At 37.4% G+C, this 22,374-nt stretch overlaps 1 protein-coding gene across 2 annotated transcripts in view; it reads right to left on the bottom strand.

Moving 5' to 3' along the window:
• Window positions 1-3,271: 3,271 nt before the first annotated feature.
• The window catches only part of PRPS2 (phosphoribosyl pyrophosphate synthetase 2), a 34,385-nt gene continuing 15,282 nt past the window's right edge, over window positions 3,272-22,374 (bottom strand). For both annotated transcript variants that reach the window (XM_015831572.1, XM_015831573.2), the window contains exons 3-7: window positions 17,637-17,735; window positions 13,771-13,895; window positions 7,339-7,512; window positions 5,986-6,145; window positions 3,272-3,930 (exon numbers count right to left, since the gene is read on the bottom strand). In XM_015831572.1, coding sequence (XP_015687058.1) covers window positions 3,838-3,930; window positions 5,986-6,145; window positions 7,339-7,512; window positions 13,771-13,895; window positions 17,637-17,735 — 651 coding nt within the window. In that variant the 3' untranslated portion in view covers window positions 3,272-3,837. The remainder of the gene's footprint in view (window positions 3,931-5,985; window positions 6,146-7,338; window positions 7,513-13,770; window positions 13,896-17,636; window positions 17,736-22,374) is intronic.

Below are 22,374 nucleotides of genomic sequence, written 5' to 3'. Positions count from 1 at the left end.
GCACTTCCTGCTCAGTTAATCAGCAATGTTTTATTTTTGTAGTGCACATTAGATATTAAGCTCGTTTTTCAACTCCCAATGGGAGTTGGTGATGTGTTTTGGGTCATTGCCATGCTGGAATACCCATCCACAATCCATTTTCAATGCCCTGGCTGAGGGAAGGAGGTTCTCACCCAAGGTTTGATGGTAGATGGCCCTATCCATTGTCCCTTTGATGCGGTGAAGGTGTCCTGTCTCCTTAGCAGAAAAACACCCCCAAAGCATGTTTCCATCTCCATATTTGACAGTGAGGATGGTGTTTCTTGGAAACAGCATTCCTCCTCCTAACACGGCAAGTTGAGTTGATGCCAAAGAGCTCGATTTTGGTCTCATCTGACCACACTTTCACCCAGTTCTCCTCTGAATCATTCAGATGTTCATTGGCAAATTTCAGACAGCTCTGTATGTGTGCTTTTTTGAGCAGGGGGACCTTGTGACACTGCAGGATTTCAGTCTTTCACAGCGTAGTGTGTTATGAATTGTTTTCTTGGTGACTATGGTCCCAGCTGCCTTGAGATCATTGACAACATCCTCCTGTGTAGTTCTGGACTGATTCCTCACCATTCTCATGATCATTGAAACTCCACGAGGTAAGATCTTGCATGGAGCCCCAGACCGAGGGAGATTGATAGTTATTTTGTGTGTCTTCCATTTGTGAATAACCGCTGCTTGGCAAGTCTTGTAGCCCATTCCAGCCTTGTGTAGGTCTACAATCTTGTCTCTTGACATCCTTGGATATCTCTTTGGTCTTTGCCACGGTGGAGAGTTTAGAATCTGATTGAATGATTATTTCTGTGGACAGGTGTCTTTTATACAGGTAACAAGCTGAGATTAGGAGGACTCCCTTTAAGAGAGTGCTCCTAATCTCAGCTCATTACCTGTATAAAAGACACCTGGGAGCCAGAAATCTTGCTGATAGGGGATCAAACACTTATTTCATAATTTTTTTGAAATGTGTTTTTCTGGATTTGTTTGTTATCCTGTCTCTCACTGTTAAAATAAACTTACCATTAAATTTATAGACTGATTATTTCTTTTGTCAGTGGGCAAACATACAAAATCAGCAGGGGATCAAATAATTTTTCCCTCACTGTAAAATAAGGAAATGAGGGCTGGCAAAAGACACTCATTGATCTATATGCAGTATAATAAGCAAAACAAATAGGCACCTGTTCTCCCTAGCCACCTAAAACAAGCTCCTATGTGTTGTCAAATTTTAACTGTGTCAAAGGGGTTTTGTGAGTCAATTAAAAGTTACACAGTGCATTTATATTACATTTTGGTTCAGATTATCTGTACATATGATACATCAGAACAGTCGCTAACAAATCTCAGTGTTGGTGATTCTGCAATACACAAATGAAACTGAATAAAAAAATCACTATATTTGGAAGAGAGAGGCTATCTGGGAAACATCTGGTATCACCAATCCCATTGGTCAGGGAAACAACAGAAGGCTCTGTCTAAATGCTACAGATGGGTGCTAAGGAATTGTATTCTTTACTATGGAGTTTTGATAATTAATACAGCAAGAGAGGTTCACTTTTGTTGTTTTTTCTTGGATTACTAGGTAGGCAAAAATGAGTCAGTTGAGTCTTGATTCTCAACATGTCCAACAGTTTAACTCTATGCAAGACCATAGGGTCAGGTTCAGGCTATATCTAAGCCCTAGGGAATTATGCAGTCAACTTTTTAAATACAGAATGATGTCCTTGTTCTTTCTCAATTAACTAAATATCACCACCAATCAATCAGACTAATGCTGTTTTAAGATTCAGAAATTCTGAAATAATGAACAGGCTTTTCTGATAGGACTTGAAATAGAAAACTGATTTATAACTTAATACATTAACAAACTTTGGCTCAGCTTTCTTGGAATCACAGTAAAAGACAAATATAAAGATACAAAGGAATACTGTATCAAATGTTACGATTAGGGTAACAACAATGCATAATAGTTTGAATAATGCAATACTTTGTACACTACTTTTGATTTTAATTTAAGAAACTTTGCAACTCTTCTCTGCATTGTCGAGAATTTCAAGTTTTAGATGGTATTGTTTTTATATTGTAATCTAGAGATGCAACTTCATTTGATATATAGATAGGAATATCAACTGAGGCAATTGTTGTTGAAAATACTGAGCAATCTAAGAATAGTTAATTGTTAAAATGTTTATTATAAAAATACACTTTTCTGGCATATCTAACTCATTACTAAAAGAGAAGAAAACACATGTGGATAGTTTTAAGTAATTAATTTTCCCAATATTGTAAACATCATTAAAATAAATTAAGAAAGTCTGATTTGCCTCTTCTATGCAATATAGTATACCATAGATGTAGCATAGAGTAGACTAGACCTTGAGGATGCAAATGGCCAAAATGCAAGCTGTTGAGAAGTAATATATAAGCTTGCATCAGTAAATGGTTTGGGGTAAACAGTGCTGACTAATGTGGTTTAAGCAGCATGATTTCTTATGATCATCATCACTGAATAAGGGTGTCCTCATATGCCATTAAGTCAGAAATTCTCAAACTCATGGTGCCTTTTGCAATGATATATGAATTCATGTGACACTCCTATGAATGAATTAATGGTTTTGTTTGGGTTAGGAAAGGTCAACAAAATATACTGCTTACTTTTAAGAATCAAAATTTAATTTATAACAAATATCCCAAAACAATTTTTATAAAATAAATTCTTTTAATTGGAAATAAGGAGTAAAACAATAAAACTTAAAATCATATTTTTAATAGGAAAGAAGAGCTTGCGTGTTTGATAAAAAATCCTGAAACCTGGGATTTATTTTTAAAACAGGCTCTTTTGTTATTTGGCATTTCATTTGGATTGATACACACTGTTTATAGTAGCAACTGTAGAAAATCCTAACTTTGTTGCTGGCTTGTCAAGGCAGAGCAGGAGTAAGGACTGCCACCAATCCAGGGTGCAACAAAGGTGGAGCCATCTCAGAATTCATTCTTGCTTTCCTTTACAAGCTGGCTGCCAATTTGTCCAAACACAACAGAAGCAGGTTCATGTGATCCACTTTTAGACAGCATATAAATCTGTGGCGCAGGAGGGAATGAGTTTTGATAGCAATCCAGCTTTGTGTGAACAAATCATTAGATAGTGTTAATTAGCTTAAAATTAATTATTCATGTGTTTATAGTCTGAAAGAATTGCATATTTTTCAATCTTAAAAGAAGTCACTTAACCAAGCACATGTTTAATTTGACTTACTTCATTTAATTGTGTTAGAAAGATCTGAAATGTTAAACATAATTCAATAACTCAAGACAAACAATGCTGTATGTTGAGATCCTATTATTTTGAACAAAGCTCTGAAACAAAAGATTCTTTGGATGAGAGGACATGGAGTTAATAATTACTCCAAGTCTAATTTCAAGAGAGGTAAAATGATTACCATGTTCCCATAAAAAATCTGTAGCCTAGATTACCTCTCCCCGCAAAAGGGATCAATCTGAACAATTTATCTAAATGTCTGAAGTCTATAAGCAAATGTTGTAAATACATCTATGGCTTTTGGAAAATATGATATTTTTCATGTGGTAGTCATCAATATAAATCATGGCAACTATTATAGTGTCCTCTTTTAAAACACAAAGTTTGTAAATTTGCAACCAATTAAAACAGTGTTGCCCATTTTACTTATTGTCCATGTTAGAAGTAGGAAATGCATAGTCAATCTAAAGCTTTCCAAGATATTATCTTAATATTGAATTGTGTTCTTCATTGTAGCGCTCCTAAACATAGATTGAAATCTTGATTTGAAGTTATAAGGGCACATGGCTGAACAGGTAGGATACAGATTCACCATTGTGTGTTCTTCTGATTGCCTCAGCCAGAATCATAGAAATATCAATAACCTAGAAGAAAAGGCAACAGCTTATTATAAATCTCATTATCCACACATAAGGGTTGATTCCTACCTGAATGCTACATCAAAAACAATAATTAGTCTCATGTGACAAGGAAACAAAGCCAAATAATCATGATTTGGAAAAAAGTAGCTTATTTTTGTGCAAAATATTGAGAAGTTTTATGTACATAAATCATTTGGCATTGATCACCATCTTTGCAGTGATACACATTTCCTGGTCCTGCCTGATCACTCAAGAATTCCATATAATCAATTAGCAATAGCAATAGTACTTAGACTTATATATCACTTCACAGTACTTTACAGCCCTCTCTAAGTAGTTTATAGAATCAGCATATTGCTCCCAAACAATCTGGGCCCTCATTTTACTGACCTCAGAAGGATGGACGGCTGATTCAACCTTGAGCTGGTGAGAATCGAACTGCCGAACAGCAATTGGCAGTCAGCAGAATTAGCCTGCAGTACTGCATCCTAATCACTGTGCCACCACAGCTCTTAATTACAGTGTTCTTTTGGACTCTCTCCAAGGGTTGGGAGTAGAACATATTGTTTTTCAGTGGTTCTCCTTCCTCTGAGGCGGTTTCCAGTTAAAACTGGTAGCTGGGGACGGATACAGCACAATAACTCTTGCTTTGTGGGCTCCTGCAGGCTTGGCATTCTCCCCACTTTTATTCAATATTTACATAAGGCTCCTGGGCAGGTAATCTGCATACAGATGATATCAGCTTATAGATGATACCAGCTTTACACCTCAATCCTTGATTGAACAAGTAATGCTCTGAAGGTCCTATCTCAATGCCTGAAGACTGTGAGGGGCTGGATAGAAAGCAAGTCTTAGCAAAACTGAGTGGCTTGAAGGACCTATTAGTTGCAGTGGTTTTTTTCATCTTTAGTTCTTGAAATGATAGCACTTCCCCAAATAGAATTTGCTTGTAATTTGGAGCCCTTCAGGACTCCTGTGCAACAAGCAGATGAAAGCCTTTGCTAATGGGCATTCATTCATTGTGCCAATTGTGTCCTTCATGGATCAGGAGCCCCTAACTCATAGGCACTTATGTTTTGGTCACCTCTCATCTGGATTACTGCAATGTGCTCTACATAGGGCTACCCTAGAAGATCATTCAGAAGCTACAACTGATCCAAAATTCAACCATATGAGTAATTATGGGCAATTATATCTTTACCCATCCAATGCAATGATTACTAATGAGCTGCCTGGTACAATTTAAGGTACTGGTTGTCAATGTGACTTCTGAGACCAAAATGGGCAAAGCCAAAAACAAGTTTACAAATAAATTAAGAATAAACATATAACTTTCATGTTTCTGTACTAGTACTTATAAAATACATACTGTAGGCAGAAAATACCTTTCAATGCAAACTTTTTACAGATGAAAACTGTCTCTAACGAAGACAAAAAAAAAAAAATGCACACAAGCAATCATCCAACCAAATCACCAGATGGTAGTAGAATGACTCCAAAAATCATTTTCCTTAACTTTTTCTTATTTCACTGAACTAATCTGTTGTCATTAATTCTTTTAGGCAAACTGCCATTTATTGAAGTTGCTAACCTCCCTGTAATCTTGTTTCCAGAGATAGATCTGCATATTTCGAACTCTATTCCCCCATGATTATAATACTGTAGTTCTTTTCACTATGATGCGGGCTTTCTAGAAATATAAACAAATACATTTCTGAAAAGTATTTCCAGTGCCTTACATGTGCAGTCATTTAGTTTGCTTTGCTTGGCAATCTTTTATTGGATACCACTTCAAAATATTTTTTAAAATAAATTAGTAAGTGTCTCTGTCACCATGTTAACAAAAGTATGCTTCATTCTAAACATTACATTTGGCAATTCCTATTGTTTTAAGTAAAAGACATAGAAAGTTTGTGGGTCACATCTTCTTGTTTGGGTCTAAAGTATCTTAGCCTAACATCAGTAAATACAATTCCCAGTCAGAAGTTTCTTCCTCCTTTATACTGTGAAATTCAAATAAAAACTGCATACCAGATATTAAAAGAATATGAAAAGTACCTGGATCTTAGGACAATGTTTCATTTTCTCCTCCTGTGGGATTGTATTAGTTACAACAACAGCTTCAAATGCAGCATTATTGATCCGAGAAATAGCAGGGCCAGAAAAGATCCCATGAGTGAGAATTGCATAAACTTTAGTTGCCCCTGCAGAAACCAGCCTGTTAAACATAGGGAAAAATAGGGAATAGGGGAAAGTGTTTCTACAAACATCAGTCAATTATATATTAGATTTCAGGCAAATCTAAATATCCCTAATATTTACCAGAAAAATTTAAGATAGTAAAAGACATGCATGCTTTTTTTCCTAGCAGATAAAACAATCAGATGGAACATTTTTTTACATACTTGGGAGTACTTAAAGGCAGCCCATATTATGCTTCCTATTATATTATATTATGCCATTATTATGCTACATTATGCTCTGTGGTATGCCATGCATGTTTAAGTGAATATTAAAATTGTCACAGTAATGTGAAACAAAATGAGGATTATCCCTTAATAAACCAAGCTGCTAAGATACCTTTTCTTTTACATTCTGTTCTTGTATATGGAGCCTTTTTAAACTGTGTTCTCTATATTGGAGCATCTTTAGAGTCACTAGATATTCTGAACATACTTTATGAAAATAATTTCCATGCCTGACTACAGGTAGTCCTCAACTTACAGCAGTTCATTTAGTGACCGTTCAAAGTTACAATGGCACTGGAAAAAGTGCCTTATGACTGTTTTTCATACTTATGACTGTTGCAGCATCCCCCTGGTCACATGATCAAAATTCAGATGCTTGGCAACTGCTTCATATTTATATTTCATATTTATGACAGTTGTAGTTTCCTGGGGCTATGTGATCTCCTTTTGCAACCTTCTGACAAGGAAGCAAAGTCAATGGGGAAGCCAGATTAATTTAACTAACTTAACAACTGCAATGATTAACAACTGCGGCAAGAAAAGTTGTAAAATGGGGCAAAACTCACTTAACAAATGTCTCACTTAGCAACATAAATTTCAGGCTCAATTGTAACTTGAGGACTACCTGTATATGTGCACTGCAAAGGTGTGATGACTCTATGCAGTGAAATATTATATCGCTTTTTTAAGTCAAAATATATTTTCACCTGGAAAAATTCAATTTTACAAAGTTTATTTTGTCCTTAACTTTTAGGGAGCATCTTTTTGATGAACAGAAAAAAAAATAAAAAATACAAATCTAAAATTCTGTGCATCCACGATCCATATTTCTTAAATTAGAATTCATTGTTCCTTTACAAGAAACTCTTTCATTACCTTTGCTTCCTTTTGCCTAACATCTTAATCCAAAAATCAGACTATGTATTCCTCAGGATTTACTTACTTGTCAGCTGCGTGACATATTGTGCCACATGTGTCTGCCATGTCATCCACAAGAATTGCTACGCGATCAGTCACATCCCCAACCAAGACCATTCGGTCCACTTCATTGGCTTTCTTTCTTTCTTTGTGAATCAGGGCAAATTCCACATTAAGCCTGTCTGCAATTGAAGTGACCCTATAGTGTGTTAAGAGAGGAAAAATGAGAGAGCAAATAATTTTAAATATTGCATGTAACCAATGTTTCAAAGGAATACTAGACTTCTTTATATCCTTTATATACTAAATCCCTAATACGTGTGCTTATATCTTTTATTGAGATTGATACATTGATACATCAAAACTACCTCACTTTAAAAATGTACTGACAACAAATCAATTATTTTATGATTTTCAAAAGTCTCTAAACAGATCACTGGATATTTTTAAGTTAAGATATTCAAATTTAAGTGCTTTTCAAACTAATCTGTTCTGTGTTTGGTTGTATGTATGACTATTCATATACACAAAATTGAGAGTGATCTCTAGTGGTCTATTTTATACATAAACAAAATGAACTAAGATATACTAAATATGTATAATTATGTTTGTGTGTGTGTGTGTGTGCACGCGTGCGCGTAATGATGGGTGGTGTGTATCTACTTATGGATAAAATCTAAGATGTACAGACCATGTACAGTAAGTTTTCAAAGTATCAATGACATTTCCTGATATAGAGAACCACAGGCAATCTGTATGTTTGCATATGGTTACACATGGACAATGGACTCATGTTTCTTACTGATGTTCTGTTTTCTTGAATCATGACTGTTTGTTCAATTAAGCAAGTCATAGCACGGTCTACAACTCTGATATACATACATATAGGTAGTCTTCGACTTAAGACCACAATTAAGCCCAAAATTTCTATTGCTAAGCGCGACAGTTAATTGAGTTTTGCTCCCTTTTATGACCTTTTTTGTCACAGTTAAGTGTATCTGGATTCCCCATTGACTTTGTCCGAAGGTTGCAAAGATGATCACATGATCCCAGGACACTGCAATTGTCATAGATATGAGTCAGTTGCCAAGCAATTGAATTTTGATCACATGCTGTTGTAACTTTGAATGGTCACTAAACAAATTGTTGTAAATCAAGGACTATCTGTACACATATGTACCTCCATCCTTCAAGTTGTCATGATTCTGATTCGAAAAACTGCTCATTTAGGTGAGAGATTGTTGGACTTTTAAAAAAGAATCATTGTTGCCATCTACAAATCTGACCTATGTCCATGACTATTATTTTGCAAGTTTGCGATTTCTGTGTGATCCTCTTGTTTTACCCACTATAGCAAATTTAGTGTAATCTTGATTTAAAAATCCAACGTTAGGAAGCATGTAATTCCAAGGAGAGGAACGTTTAAATTGCCAATATAGTGGTGTTACAAAAGATTTTAATTTTGAAACAACTGTTCTGAGCTTACCAAAAGTATTTCAAGCCCAAAACTGATTGGTTTAACCTGAAACACTACTGGCAGGGTCAGAATGATCCCATTTTGAACTTGAAATGTTCTATCTAAACAGAAATAGGTATGCTTGTGTAAGAAAGAAGCTCTTAACCCTTTGGCACAAAAATGAACAGAGAGACTACCAACTTTGTCAAAGGTATCAAGTTCCAGAGTTAAATCCATCATTAAAAATACCTTCAGCATTGTGTATTAGATTACTATTATTATATTACATACTACTGTGTTTTCCCGAAAATAAGATCCACCCAGAAAATAAACCCTGGCCAGATTTTTTTGTCATGCGTCTAATATAAAACCTACTCCAAAAATAAGCCCTAGTTAAGAGCCAACCCACTAGGTCCCACCATCTGGTTGCTCACTGCCACAATGGGGCAGGAGAGTGTGCATCACACTGGTGCCGCTGCCACAAGGCTAGTCAAGGCAGGGACAGGAGTGTGTGGAGCTGCCCCACGCACCCCGCACACCCTTACCACAGGGCCCCCGCAGCCAGGCCACTCCCCGCTTGATGACTTCCCCCCACCCATTCAATGACCTGGCTACCCGCCTGCCTTTTCCTTTTCACTCCCCTCCCGAGCCGGACTGCCATGCTATGGAGGATGGGCGGGGGAGGTTCAGTCAGCTCACCCGGTCACCCTCCGCCATTTCAGAGCCCGGGAGGAGTGATAGTGAAAGGCTCCGACACCGCTGCGCAACAGCCGCGTCAGCCACTGGAGGGGCTTTCTTTAGTCCTGGCCACTTCCCTTCGCCCCGCAAATTATCTGCCTGGCGGCAGCCACCTCCTCCAACTATCCCATGGCTTGCGCCATGATTGGGCAGCACAAGCCTCCCCTGCAGCCTCCCTCTACCTGCCAGACACCTGCCAAAGCTGCCCATCTGCTCCCTCTCACTGTCTGTTTGCCCGCAGCCTCAACAGCTTACAGGGCTTCCCAGGGCAGACACTTGGGAGGCGAGGGCAGTGCTGGCAGAACAAGCCTTTAGGCGAGGAGGAAAGTGGCGTGGACAGGTGGGGGAAGCCGAAGGACCTGCCACATTCTGTCCTTTTGCAAGCAGACGAAGCTTCCAGTCTCCATCATTTCTCCATCTGGGTGAAAAATGTTTGGGCGCCTGTGGAGCTCTTGCAAACACATCATTTGCAAGCAGACAAAGCCTCCAATCTCTCTCTGGGTGAAAAGTGTTTGGGTGCCTACGGGGTGCTTGGAAATGGAGCCAATCGCTACGTTTTGAAGCACTCTATAGGCAACCAAACACTTTTCGCCCGGACAGGCGACTGGAAGCTTCATCTGCTTGCAAATGGGGCCCTTGGAAACGGAGCAATTTGCTCTGTTTCTAAGCGCCCCATAGGTGCCCAAGCACTTTTTGCTTAGAGGGATACTGGAAGCGTCTGCTTGCAAAAGAAAAGAGTGTGGCAGGTGGAGAGAGACGGCAGAGGAGGCTTGTGCCGCCCAGACCTTTGGCTTCCCCCGCCTGTCCACGCCGCTCTCCTCCTTACCCTGAAGGCGCGTTCTGCCGGCACTGCCTTCGCCTCCCGAGCATCTGCTCTGAGAAGCCCTGTAAGCTGTTGCGGCCGTGGACAAGCAGACAGTGGGAAGGAGTCGGCGGGTGGCCGCAAAATAAGACATCCCCCAAATTAAGCCCTAATGACTCTTTTGGTCCAATATATATATAATACCGTATTATAATTATTACATTATTATTATTGACTTCAGTAACAAAGTGAAAATGAATAAGTCAAATAATCTTTATAGCTTAAAGCTTTCCAAAGTTGCAAGTCTGGTGCTCAAGACTGCTTTTTGAGCTTCTGGTGGCGAGGCGTCGCCGAAGGAGGCTTTTTCTTCAGCCTCCAGCCCGGGACTGCGTCAAAGCCGTCAAAACAGCGCGGATCAGCTGTTTTGCGGCTCGGAACTTTCTCCCGGGGCGAAGGGGAGAAAGTGAGTTTGGTCTGGATAGGGGTTGAGTTCCCTAGTCCCCCCAGGAGTGATCCTGGGGGGATGAAGGTGAGAACTCCCCCGGAGTCTGGACCTTTTCTCCGCAGCTCGGAGTGTCTTCGCTCTTCGGAGCGAGGCTAGACGTTGCTGCCACTGCTGCTACATTGTGTCTGCTTGTGAGTAACTTTTGGAACAGACAGAACCTGACAGGGGATTTTTATTTTAATTAAAATGTGACTTTAACTCGAAGATTTAATTGGGATTTTTGTTACTTGTTATAAGTGAAAGTGACAAGAAAATGGCCGCAGAAGCATTCCTTCTTCTTAACAAAAGGAAAACTTTCACTTTCTTTCCGGTTGTGGAATGATGTATTTTAAAGGATTTTAAAAGAATTTTTTTTTAAGTCAAGCTTTTTTAAGTTTATACTTGCTGTTGTGATTTTTAAAAATAATTTGGCAGAATGGCTACAAAACGTACTGGAGTTTCTGCATTGCCTAAAACAGCTATTTCTTCTCCTGTTGTGCAAATCCAACAACAAAAACCTAGATCTCCCCCTCCAACACCTCCTCCTCCCATTACACTTAAAGATTTACAAGAGGCCTTAGCCAAGTCCTCATTGCAGACTGTGAAACAAACAGAAGAACTTTTGGATAAGAAAAATCAGGAACTTTGTGAAAATTTATCACATATTTTTCAAGGACTTGCAGCTCATATTGATCGTGTAGAGGGAAGAGTGGATGAGTTAGTGGAGAAAATGGAAGGAACAGAGGATAGACTTGAAAAAGTAGAAGAAGGAGTGGAAACTCTTCAAAATGATATGGTAATATCACAATTTAAAGTAATGGAATTTGCTCTGAGAATCAGGGGTCTTAAAGACGACTTACAAGAGAAACTTAAAGAGGAAGTTGTTACAGCTTTGGCCCTGGTATTGAATTGCAACCCAGAGGTGATTTGTGGAGAAATAGAAAAATTTTTTAGAGTGAATTCCTGGGTTGCACGTCAGAGAAACCTACCTAGAGATGTGGTTGTTTATTTTACCACAAGAGTACATCGTAATGAAATTATACAGCTCTTTTATCAGCAGAGATTTCAAATTGCTGCACAAGATATTATACTTCTAAAAGAAATACCTTCTAAAATTTGAAGAAGAAGAAAGGACTTTACCTTTTTGACTCAGGAGTTAAAGAAGCGGCAGATACCTTTTAGATGGGAAATTCCTTTGGGTATTGTGTTAAATTTCGCAGGGACCAGATACAGATTAAATTCTGTTCAAAAAGCTAAGGATTTTTATTTGTCGGTCCTGAAAGCTGATATGTCACCAATCATCGACATCTAAAGCACAGGAAGATTTGATGGAGCAACTTGTTGTGGAACTGCCTGGGGCCATGTCATTATCTGTAGGAGATCCTCAGAAGGAGCAAAGGATGACCCGTGCTGCTTATAGGCGTAAAGAGAGAGAGCAACAAAAAGAAACAGTCTCTATAACATATTCACAGCCTTCGGAGCCAGTGGATGGGGCGAGGCCAAAGAGATCTGCAGTGACAGACATGCAGGGAATGCTTAGCAAGCTGCATAAGCCAAAGGATGGATAAACGCTGGAAGTGAGATTTTATTACGGAAATGGAAGAAACTAGTTTATTATATGTTTGTAAAGAACTTATAGTGGTTTTTTTTTTGAAAGATGTAAAAAAAAATTTAAGATTGGGATTTTATTTTACTTTTCCAGCTGTGAAGCAGGAAGTATTGACTTAAGATTTTATTGAAAGTATAGACTTGAGAGGGAAAAAAGTGAAGGGATAATTTAAGTGTAAAATGTAAGAAAAAAAAAAGTTTATATAAAGTTTAAATGTTGAAGGTGGATAGATTATATTTAGAGAAAGTATGGAGTGATTAAATATCATATAGTTTTTGAGTAGATATATTGTTTTTACTTATTGCCTTATTAGAGTTAAAGTAGGTATATATTGATAGTATTATATTTGTTTAGTTAAATTGTAATTTAGATATGGAATGGGATGTGTTTCAATCCTGTATTTGGTTCCGGGAAGCTCAGGGGGGGAAAGGGATTAGGGGTATTAAAAAAAAATGATGTATTTACATGTTATAGATAAATAACAATTGTATTGATAAGAGGAGATGCTCGGCTGGTATCCCAAATTGCACTCGAGGAGGTGGTCAGGAAGAGAGGGGATGTAGAAGTGGGAAGGAGGAAGGAGGAGAGGTCGTGGATTAGAGGGAGGGAGGAAAGGAAAGTGGATGAGGGCGGAGGCAAGGCGGGGACTGCCGAGCGTTTCCGACAATGTATTGATTTGGATTGGTTTTTTTGCTTGTGTATACAAATGCATCATATTACTTATTGTTTAATTATAAAAATCAATAAAAATTTTAATAAAAAAAAAGACTGCTTTTTGAAACATAAGGCAAAAGAGAAGTGTACAATGCAACTGCTGGCTTCCAGGACCAAAATGTTCTTTGGAATGCATAAGGGTATCAATATGACATCTATATGCAACTCTTTAAACCACACACAACTTTTTCTGTGATTGTGGTGCAATCATCAAAGGCAGAAACACAAATATGATGTAGCCATTTTAGGAGTAGCAGAGAAGTGTCAGATGAGCACCCAAATTGCTCCCAAGAACTTTTTTGCCCTAAAAACTAAAATAGCAATAGCACTTAGTTTTATATATCACTTCACAGTGCTTTATAGCCCTCTCTAAGTGGTTTACAGAGACAGCATATTGCCCCCAACAATCTGGGTCCTCATTTTACCAAGCTCGGAAGGATGGAAGGCTGAATCAACCTTGAGCCGGTGAGAATTGAATTGCTAGCAGTTGGCAGAATTAGCCTGCAATACTGCATTCTAACCACTGTGCTGCCACAGCTCTTATATCCAGAACCCTATCATATATGGTTTGTTTGCTACAACTTAGTCAAACATTGAATGCCGAAGCATTTTGTTTAGAATGAATGTTTATAAGCACACAATAACTGCTGTGACCTTTTTGCTCCACCTGCATCGGGAGACACAATGACACAGTTTCTCCAGTCCACAATGTTTTCTTTGATCCATTGTAATACAGCTGGTTCTGCATACAGGTTGTCCACAGGGATATCAAAGAAGCCCTGAATATTACAAGAAAAGAAACAGTTGTACATTGAATTCTGTGAACAGCTGTCTTTAACTGGCTTGATTAAAAGATCATGCAGAAGACAGAGATGATGATATATAGTTTTCAATAGTGTTTTCTAGGCAACATGCACAGCAAAATGTACGCTTGCTTTTATTTTGTCTTTCAAAAAAATAAGTTTACACTTTATTCTATATTGTTGTCTTATTTTGGCATACATTTTTATTAAATTTTATTCTAAAATAAAAATACAGGAAAAGCAAAAGTTAAAGAACCAAGGGAAAGAAAAGTAGAAAGAGAGAAAAAAAAGTAGTGACTTCTGATTTTTTTCAGTGCACTAAAACACAAAAACAGTACAACCTCAAACTTTTACTTTACTGTACATTTCAGGTTTCAAGCTATTTCTATAATAACAAAATCATTATAATAATCAAACCTTAAAATCAAGTTTTGATTATTATAATGACCATTTCGTTATATCATTTAATCATTTCATTTTTTCAATTTTGAGCAAAAAGCTCAGAAGCGGTATCCAAGTAAAACAAAACTAGTTAAGTTCTTCTATGTGATTAAAACAGTCAGTTTTGCCATCTTTGCTAGCTCCATCACCTTTATCATCCACTTTTCCATGGTGGGAATTATCTTTGTGCACTATGTTCTAGTCTTAAAGAGAATATAAAAGCATGTATCATTGGTACATATCACCAGAAAAACAGTCTAGAATATATAAAGGTTCTTCAAATATATGCTGGGAATGTCACCAATGAGAATGGAAACTTCATCACACGTAGTAGACATGTAAAAAACCCCAGAAAATTCTAGACTCAATTACAGATAATAGAGATTTTAAAGATTTCATATACAATTCAAACCAGAGATTTTGGGAGAATTGATGGATAAGCAGTTGGACATGAAACTTTGTTTTTAAATATTACAACTATAGTGAGATTAATATATGCATAAAGGTGGGAAGATTCAACCTGACCCACAATGGAGTAATGAATGGTGACAATGATGGAACTTGCTCAGATGGCCAAAATGACTGCTTTAATTAAAGATATGATATTGTCTACATTTGATATTGGAAAACCCTTATAGATGAAGTTATATAGTTTTGATTAGAACAAAAATAACATTATACAAAAAACGTAATCAGTGGTATAACCATAGAGCAGGGCTTTTCAACCAGTGGTACGAGTACCACCTGTGGTACATTGGCACAGAAAAGTAGCAGGGGAGGGGAGTGAGCTGAACCAGTGGCAGCACTGCACAAGCCTGAGCGAGAGATGGCTGGAGCTGCAGGGCTCAGCGGAAGCGCCAGGATCAGCGCTTCTTTGGGGCTATCAGGGCTCAGTGGAAGCGCCAGGATCAGCGCTTCTTCGGGGTTGTCAGGGCTCAGTGGAAGCGCCAGGATCAGCGCCAGGCTCCAGCTGGAGCTCGGCGCTGATCCTGGCGCTTCCGCTGAGCCCTGAAGAAGCACCAATCAGCTGGAATGTTGCAGCATCTCCAGGGTCTTGTGATTTACATTCAGATGCTTGGCAACTGATTCATATTTATGATGGTCACAGTGTCCCAGGGTCATGTGAAGTGACCAAAACCTGCTGCAACCACCCAGCAGACAGGGAGGAATAAAAACCAAACACTCCCCACCCCACCCCCACTGCCAATCCTCAACAGAAATGCTCACAACAATGAAAACCTCTGACAGGAGGAAGAGCGCCACCGGGTGGGCAGGCAGGTGTCTTGCTTGGCTGTGGCTTGGGGGGCACTTTTTTCAGTGCCATTGTAACTTCGAACAGTCACTAAGCGAACTGTTGTAAGTCGAGGACTACCTGTATTTTATCACTTTTTTCCTTTTTTTGTTTTTGGTCATCAAGTTTTTGACACCTTGCTAGGCGACTGGTGGTACTCGGATGTTGCCATATCCTAAAAGTGGTACAATGGGTGAAAAGGTTGAAAAGCCCTGCCATAGAGTAAGAGGGTAATTTATATTTATAATTGCTATAAAAGAAAACTGGAAGTACAGGTAGTTCTCGATTCACAATAATTGAGCCCAAAATTTCTGCTGTTAAGGCCTTTTGTTAAGTGACTTTTCCCCCATTTTACAACCTTTCTTGCCACAGTTAAGTGTATCACTGCAGTTGATAAGTTAATCACATGGTTGTTAAGTGAATCTGGCTTCCCCATTGACTCTGCTTATCAGAAGATCATAAAAGTTGATCATGTGGCCACAACAACCAATTGCCAAGCTCCTGAATTTTGATCACATGATCATGAGGATGTTGCACAGGTCATAACTGTGAAAAACGGTCATAGATCACATTTTTTAATGCCGTTGTAACTTGGAATGGTCACTAAATGAACTGTTGTAAGTCAAGGACTACCTGTAGCTTCTTAATCTTTTTCTTTTGATTTCTGCATTTTTCTTTGCTCTTTTCTTTTTTTATTCTAAATATTAGTTTTTGTTAGTTTTTATTGTTCCAAAATTCTAATATAGTTTATTATTTTAAAAAAAGCTTTTAGATATATGTGCAAAGGTGGGCTAATTCGCTGTTATAATATATTTATGACTGAAATGCAGTCTCTAACTAGCTGTGCCCAATCATTTAAGGAAGCAAGCAGACAAATCCTCCAGAGATACATATTAGAACAGGGGTCCCCACCCTCGGTCCGTGGACCAGTACCGGGCTGCGGCATGCCAGCAACTGGTCCGCACAAACAAGGGAAGCCCCATCCACAGGATGCAGGCTGCACACGAAATCACGCCCCCTCTGGTCCGCGGAAAAATCTGTCTCCATGTAACCTGTCCCTGGTGCCCAAAAGGTTGGGGACCTCTGTATTAGAATGAAACAGTCTAAAAGGAAATATCAATTTACTGACACTAAGTACTGACTTACAATCTATTTCAGCCTGAGCTAAGATTGTATAAGTGGTTCTGCTTTGTAACTGTTTATTTGCAGGGCTATTTTGTGATTTGGTTCCTGTGTTAACCTTTTAACATAATATTCCTTTTCTTTTATCCTGTATTTTATGAATCATCCAGCTTGTCCACTGAATTGTCCCCACACTGGCGAGTTATTGTACCTACTCTCTAAATTCTTGGGAGTTTATCCTTATCAAAGGGCAGCATTTGCAGAAGTGTGGTGTAAAGGAATGTGGGAGTCAGGCACAGGAGTTCAGAGAGTATAAGAGACAATATGGACTAGATACGAGGATCATGCCAAAGAAATTGCTGGCTCTACATTTGCCTGGAATGCATTTTCAGTTTTCAAGGTGGTTTTTTTTTACCCTTAATTAGCACTGAGTTTTCTGAAATTCATGTTTTTCAATTGTTGACTTGACACTTCTCCACCATTCACATGCTGATTCTCACTCAAGTGAATATCTTTCAAGCCTGACAGTTGTCTCTGAGTTGTATGGAAGGTCTATAATCTCTTTATATTTCTTCTTTGGTCATTCTAATATTTATCTTGCTCCAGTTATTTCTTTTAAAGTGTAATTTAAAGAATACCATAGAAATATTGAATTTCTTTTGCTTTGCTCCCTTTTGCTGGTTTTGTTCATGTTTCCTAAAATCCAATTTTGTTGTTGTTGAGAATGTTAATGTCCTACAATGCTATATGTCTTCTTTTTACAATTTTTGTGGTATATAACATAACACTAAAACTACAAGGAGATACCCATGAAGTTACCAGGAAGTACATCTGTATAAGTATTGTCTCTGACTCATAATTACCTGGATCTGGGAAGCATGCAAATCCATAGTGATAATGTGGTCTGCTCCAGCAACTGATAACATGTTGGCAACAAGTTTTGCAGAAATGGGAGCCCTGCTCTGAAGAAACAAAATATGGATTTTATGAACTTTGAAAAGAATTCTTAAAGTCTATATTTATTGCTACAAATTTTTATACAAAACAAGTAGGAATTCCATCAAAAGTTGTACTGTTCTTTCCAAACAGTAATGTTCCTATTCAAGTTGAAACTCAACAGGCATGCTTTTTCTGGGATAGTATTTTTTCATAGTATTGGCCCTAACAAGTTATATATAACAAGCTTGTCCTTCCCATCTCTGTTCTCCATTTGTTTGTTTTAATGACACTTAGCAAGAGACAATGGAACTATGCAGTGCTTCAGGGCAAAAAAAAAAAACTGCTGCAAAGCATGAAGAAGCATTCTGAGGATATCGGTCTGTACCTTGCTAAAGCAGCCATATATTTTCCTGGGATTGCCATTCCCTATGGCTACTCTGCAATCCCTTAAAAATGTTTGGTTTATGGAGTTGTGGACATAGGCTACATTAATTAGAACGGTAGGCAAAGTGCTTCTTCTTAATTCAGAGTTATGTGTACTACACAATTCAACCAGGCATTACAGTTGTATAGTTCCTTTGATTTGTGAACAATCCATGCAAACATCTCACAATTAAAGGAACACTGACAGCTCACCAAAAAGGCATATTGCACGATATCAAAACTGCAAGATTTCAAGCAGTGATTTAAATACTAAAAAGCCATGAGGCAGAAAACTTTCATAAATTTCATTTCAGCAAGCAAAATGAAAAAATAATCATTCAAACAAGATGCAACACAATTTGTTTTTTTTAAAAAAGAGATGAGATAACAGCTATGTTATTTACATCAAAAACTATATGGTAAAATTCAATTTAAAGTTTATCGTTAGAGGAGCAATAGTAGACAACTAAAAGACCAGCAATTATTTCAAAGTAATATTTGAGCTTGATTTTCAGAAAAGTTGTAACCTGTAAGCCACCCAGAGTCACCTTGTAGGGGAGATGGGCAATATAAAAATTAAACAAACAAACAAACAAAGACAATTAAAGAAGACAAACATCAGGTTTATTAGGCAAATTGTGTTTTTGGGAAAGAACAATTCTGAGAATAGGGTTTCAAACAATTATTCTGGTTTACAGAGTGTACTGCTGCCACAAAGTCCAAAGAAAGGGAGTACCGTAAATTTATTTTTAAAGACAGTTAGCTAGAGTTCTAACTTTATATAGGAATCCTCAGGACTGTTAGCCCTAAATAGCCCTAAAATTATTCAAAATCTTTTAAAATTACAAGTTGCTTCAGAGAGCAAGCATCACTAAAATGCATCATTCCAAAGATGTCCAAAGGTAGCAAAAAAAGGGGATTCTTTTTGTTTTACAAAAAATTAAAGATACCATTAGCAACACCACTCTTAGTGATGACATGGGCACATCTATGTAATTTTTTGCAGCAATAATTGACTTCTTTCAACTTTCTAATCTACAGTCCTGATGGTCCTATATCAAACAAATAACAGGGTTGTTAATATCTCAAATTGAGTCATTTGAAACCAAAAAGGCAACTTCAAATTCTTCATCCACTTGTTTACATTTTGGAACAAACTCTGAGAGAAAAGTTTCCTTCGCTTTCATACTTTGAACTTTCAAGAATTCAGATCTAATTTTGGTAACACAAACATGTATTTTTCCCTATGTGAAGATTTTATTTTTTCTAGGTATTCCTAGTAACAAATATCTAAAGAACAAGCAACAAAGCCATTATCAAAAACCTGATATGTTACAGACATACAACTTTTTATGATACTGATTTAGAAAAGCTGCTGAACCTTACCCAACAGTTGGGCTCAAGCAGGTGAATTTGTCTACCACACTTTTTGACTTACACTTTTCTAGAATGCTACGAGGTTAAATGATACGAGATTTTGCTTCCCATGCCTATGCAACTAAGTGATACATTTTCTCTCTCATAATAATCATGTAAACTTTTGCTACTTCTGCAATAATATATAGGAGCACACTTTATTTATACAGCTCATGTACAAACACAAAAGATTTGAGCAAATACACGGATTTAAAGCTTTCTTCATTTGGCAAAGTTGCAAGTATTTAAGATATTGTTTCAGCTAACATATTTACTTTGGAAAAAGTTTGTATTGATTTCAGTATGAACTTTGTCACCCTAACAAAAAATTACTAACTTATTTGTAATGGCAAAAGTCCCAGGCTCTTGCTTTTACAAAGCCCAAGGATAAAGCTTGCTCCAATGGTAATTAAATATTATGCAATGAGACTCAGTTGAGATAAAAATGGGTATGCTGAGCTTGTAATAATCCATGGTATATTTTAGAGTTAAGATAGCTGCAAGGTACCACTTACCCATCTACCTTGGTCCTATATAGGAAAACACAATAAAAGCAAATTAATGAAAAGTGCAAATCTTCATATGCAAGAACAGGATAAATTAAAAAAAAACAGTTCAGTCAAATTTATCAAAATCCCAACTGACTTTTCTCATTTACAAAGATGTAGTATTGTAAACAAAATATTTATAGAGTTCATTAAGCAACAAATTTATTCATGCATTTAAAGATGGATGTTGCATATGGTTTGAAGAATTAAAAAGGTAAATCACATTTGAAATGTCTAGTTTCAATATTTTCATTTATGAAACAAAGTAAAAAATGAGACTTTAAGACTTTAAAAATCCATTTAGGAAAAAATCACAATTGTTTAATACTAGCATTTGAATGGAATAAGGGCACTGAAACTCTTCTCCCAAGCCTTTAGCAAGGGTGAGGGAAGCTGCTTGGATTGACTGTCCTTTTTTCCCATTTCTGTAGGTTACTATTAACTTTGCTATCTTTTATTTTTTATGCTTGTTTCTAATTGTATTTTTTTAAAATGTGTTTATTTATGAGTTGTTCAGGACTGTTGGGAGATATTCAAATTTAATAAATAAAATAGCTAAAGATAACTATGAGGTATATAACTGATGAGAAAGAAAACTGCCATGAGACAGTATGTACCATGGTGACTATTAAGTACAACTTCTAATGTAGTAACTACTGGAGATTATTGTTCACATAAATGACAGATTTTCTTTACTATATAAAGCATTTGGGTAAAAAATGAAATTGACTATTTCACTGAATTCCAAGAGTATCTCACTTGATTATCTAAACACAAGTTTCCGACTGTTATGCTCACAGTTGCAAAAATTGTGGTAGCCAAACACTGAAACCCAAGAAAATATATAATCAAAAGCAGATTATTAAGGCATGGCCAGCAGCAGAATTAACAGAATTAAATGGAATAATTAAACACAGCATAGAAAGATTTCTAGAAGTTAGCATACTTTTCTTCTTTGAAAGCAACAGTTTTACAGGCAGGTATATAGACAATTGTCAATAGAAAAAACATAATTTACTTTGTATAGAAGAATATAATATTTTGTTAAAATCTGGATCGGAATAATCTTGCCATTAATATTCTTAAACTTGATTTTTTATTGCTTTTGTCACACTTGCCCAGCTTGCCATCACTCTTGTTTAAAATATTGAGTCAAATACTGTAGGAACAAGGGGTATTACAATGGAAGGAAGGCTTCTCCTTGCATTTTAGAGCTATTTCTCCATGGTACGGAACCCATGGCCCTGGCTCCATCTATTACTGGCCATGCTGATGGCCTTACTCGGAGTTATCGCTCAAGACTAGAAAGTTTACAAATTCCATAGTGCAATGCAGCAGTTAATGTCTTTTTTGTTCCATTCACATGGACACAAATATAGTACATATCTGTAAAAATATTTTAGTAAACTATGTTTAAAAAATAAAGGCTTGAATTTCTCTTCCTCCTCTTCACGGCAGTGGCTTTGGAGAACAGTCTTTTCTCATCTAAGGTGGAGTGAAGGAAAAAACATGTTCCAAAATCAGGACATTGTTTCTTAACTGTCTTTCCCTTTCTCTTGTATTTTGTCTGGCATCGGACTTTAAGTGATTTATTTTCATCTAAAGAAACTATGATATGGAAAAATTGAGCATTCTGCTTTCATGGTTCTGAATCTTAATTTAGGCCAGAACCTCTGTATTTCCCTGTAATGATACTATATTTCCTGGCAATAGAACAGCATGCATAGGTCACATGTTAAGCTAATTTTAAAGGCAAGTTTAAGATGTACAACTTGACTACCATTGGTCACAAAATTTAAATGATAAACAAACATGGTTAACATTATGCAACTTCCTTACCAGATTGGAAGATGCTGAAAAAACTGAGGTCATAATATAGTAGTAACCCAAACTGGATTTAAGAATTCTTTAGCACTGCATATTACAGACTAAAAGGGTGCAACAGCATGGTCTGAAGAATACATGAAATGCATTGCCAGTTTCTCTCAATATTTTAGTAAAGTTTAAAATTAGATAACCGCCCGGCCGCCCTCTTCAGGGTGACCCGCTCTCTCCTCCAACTGAGGGGAGGGGGGGATCCCCTGGAGGGGAGAGCCGAGGATTTTGCGCAATATCTGCATGACAAAGTCGCGCGGATCCAGGAAGGCTTGGACTCTGACTGGTTGGCCCAGGGGGAGGGGACGGAAGCAGGTCTTGAGACAGTTGTGTGGGAGGAGTTTGACTCTGTTGCTCCCGAGGACGTGGACAGGGTCTTGGGAGGGCTGAATGCAACCAC

This window comes from Protobothrops mucrosquamatus, unplaced genomic scaffold (assembly GCF_001527695.2).
Source record: "Protobothrops mucrosquamatus isolate PMUCROS unplaced genomic scaffold, P.Mucros_1.0 scaffold_262, whole genome shotgun sequence".
NCBI lineage: Eukaryota > Metazoa > Chordata > Lepidosauria > Squamata > Viperidae > Protobothrops > Protobothrops mucrosquamatus.
Note: the sequence above shows the minus strand (reverse complement) of the source record. Positions and strands in the feature narration are given on the sequence as shown.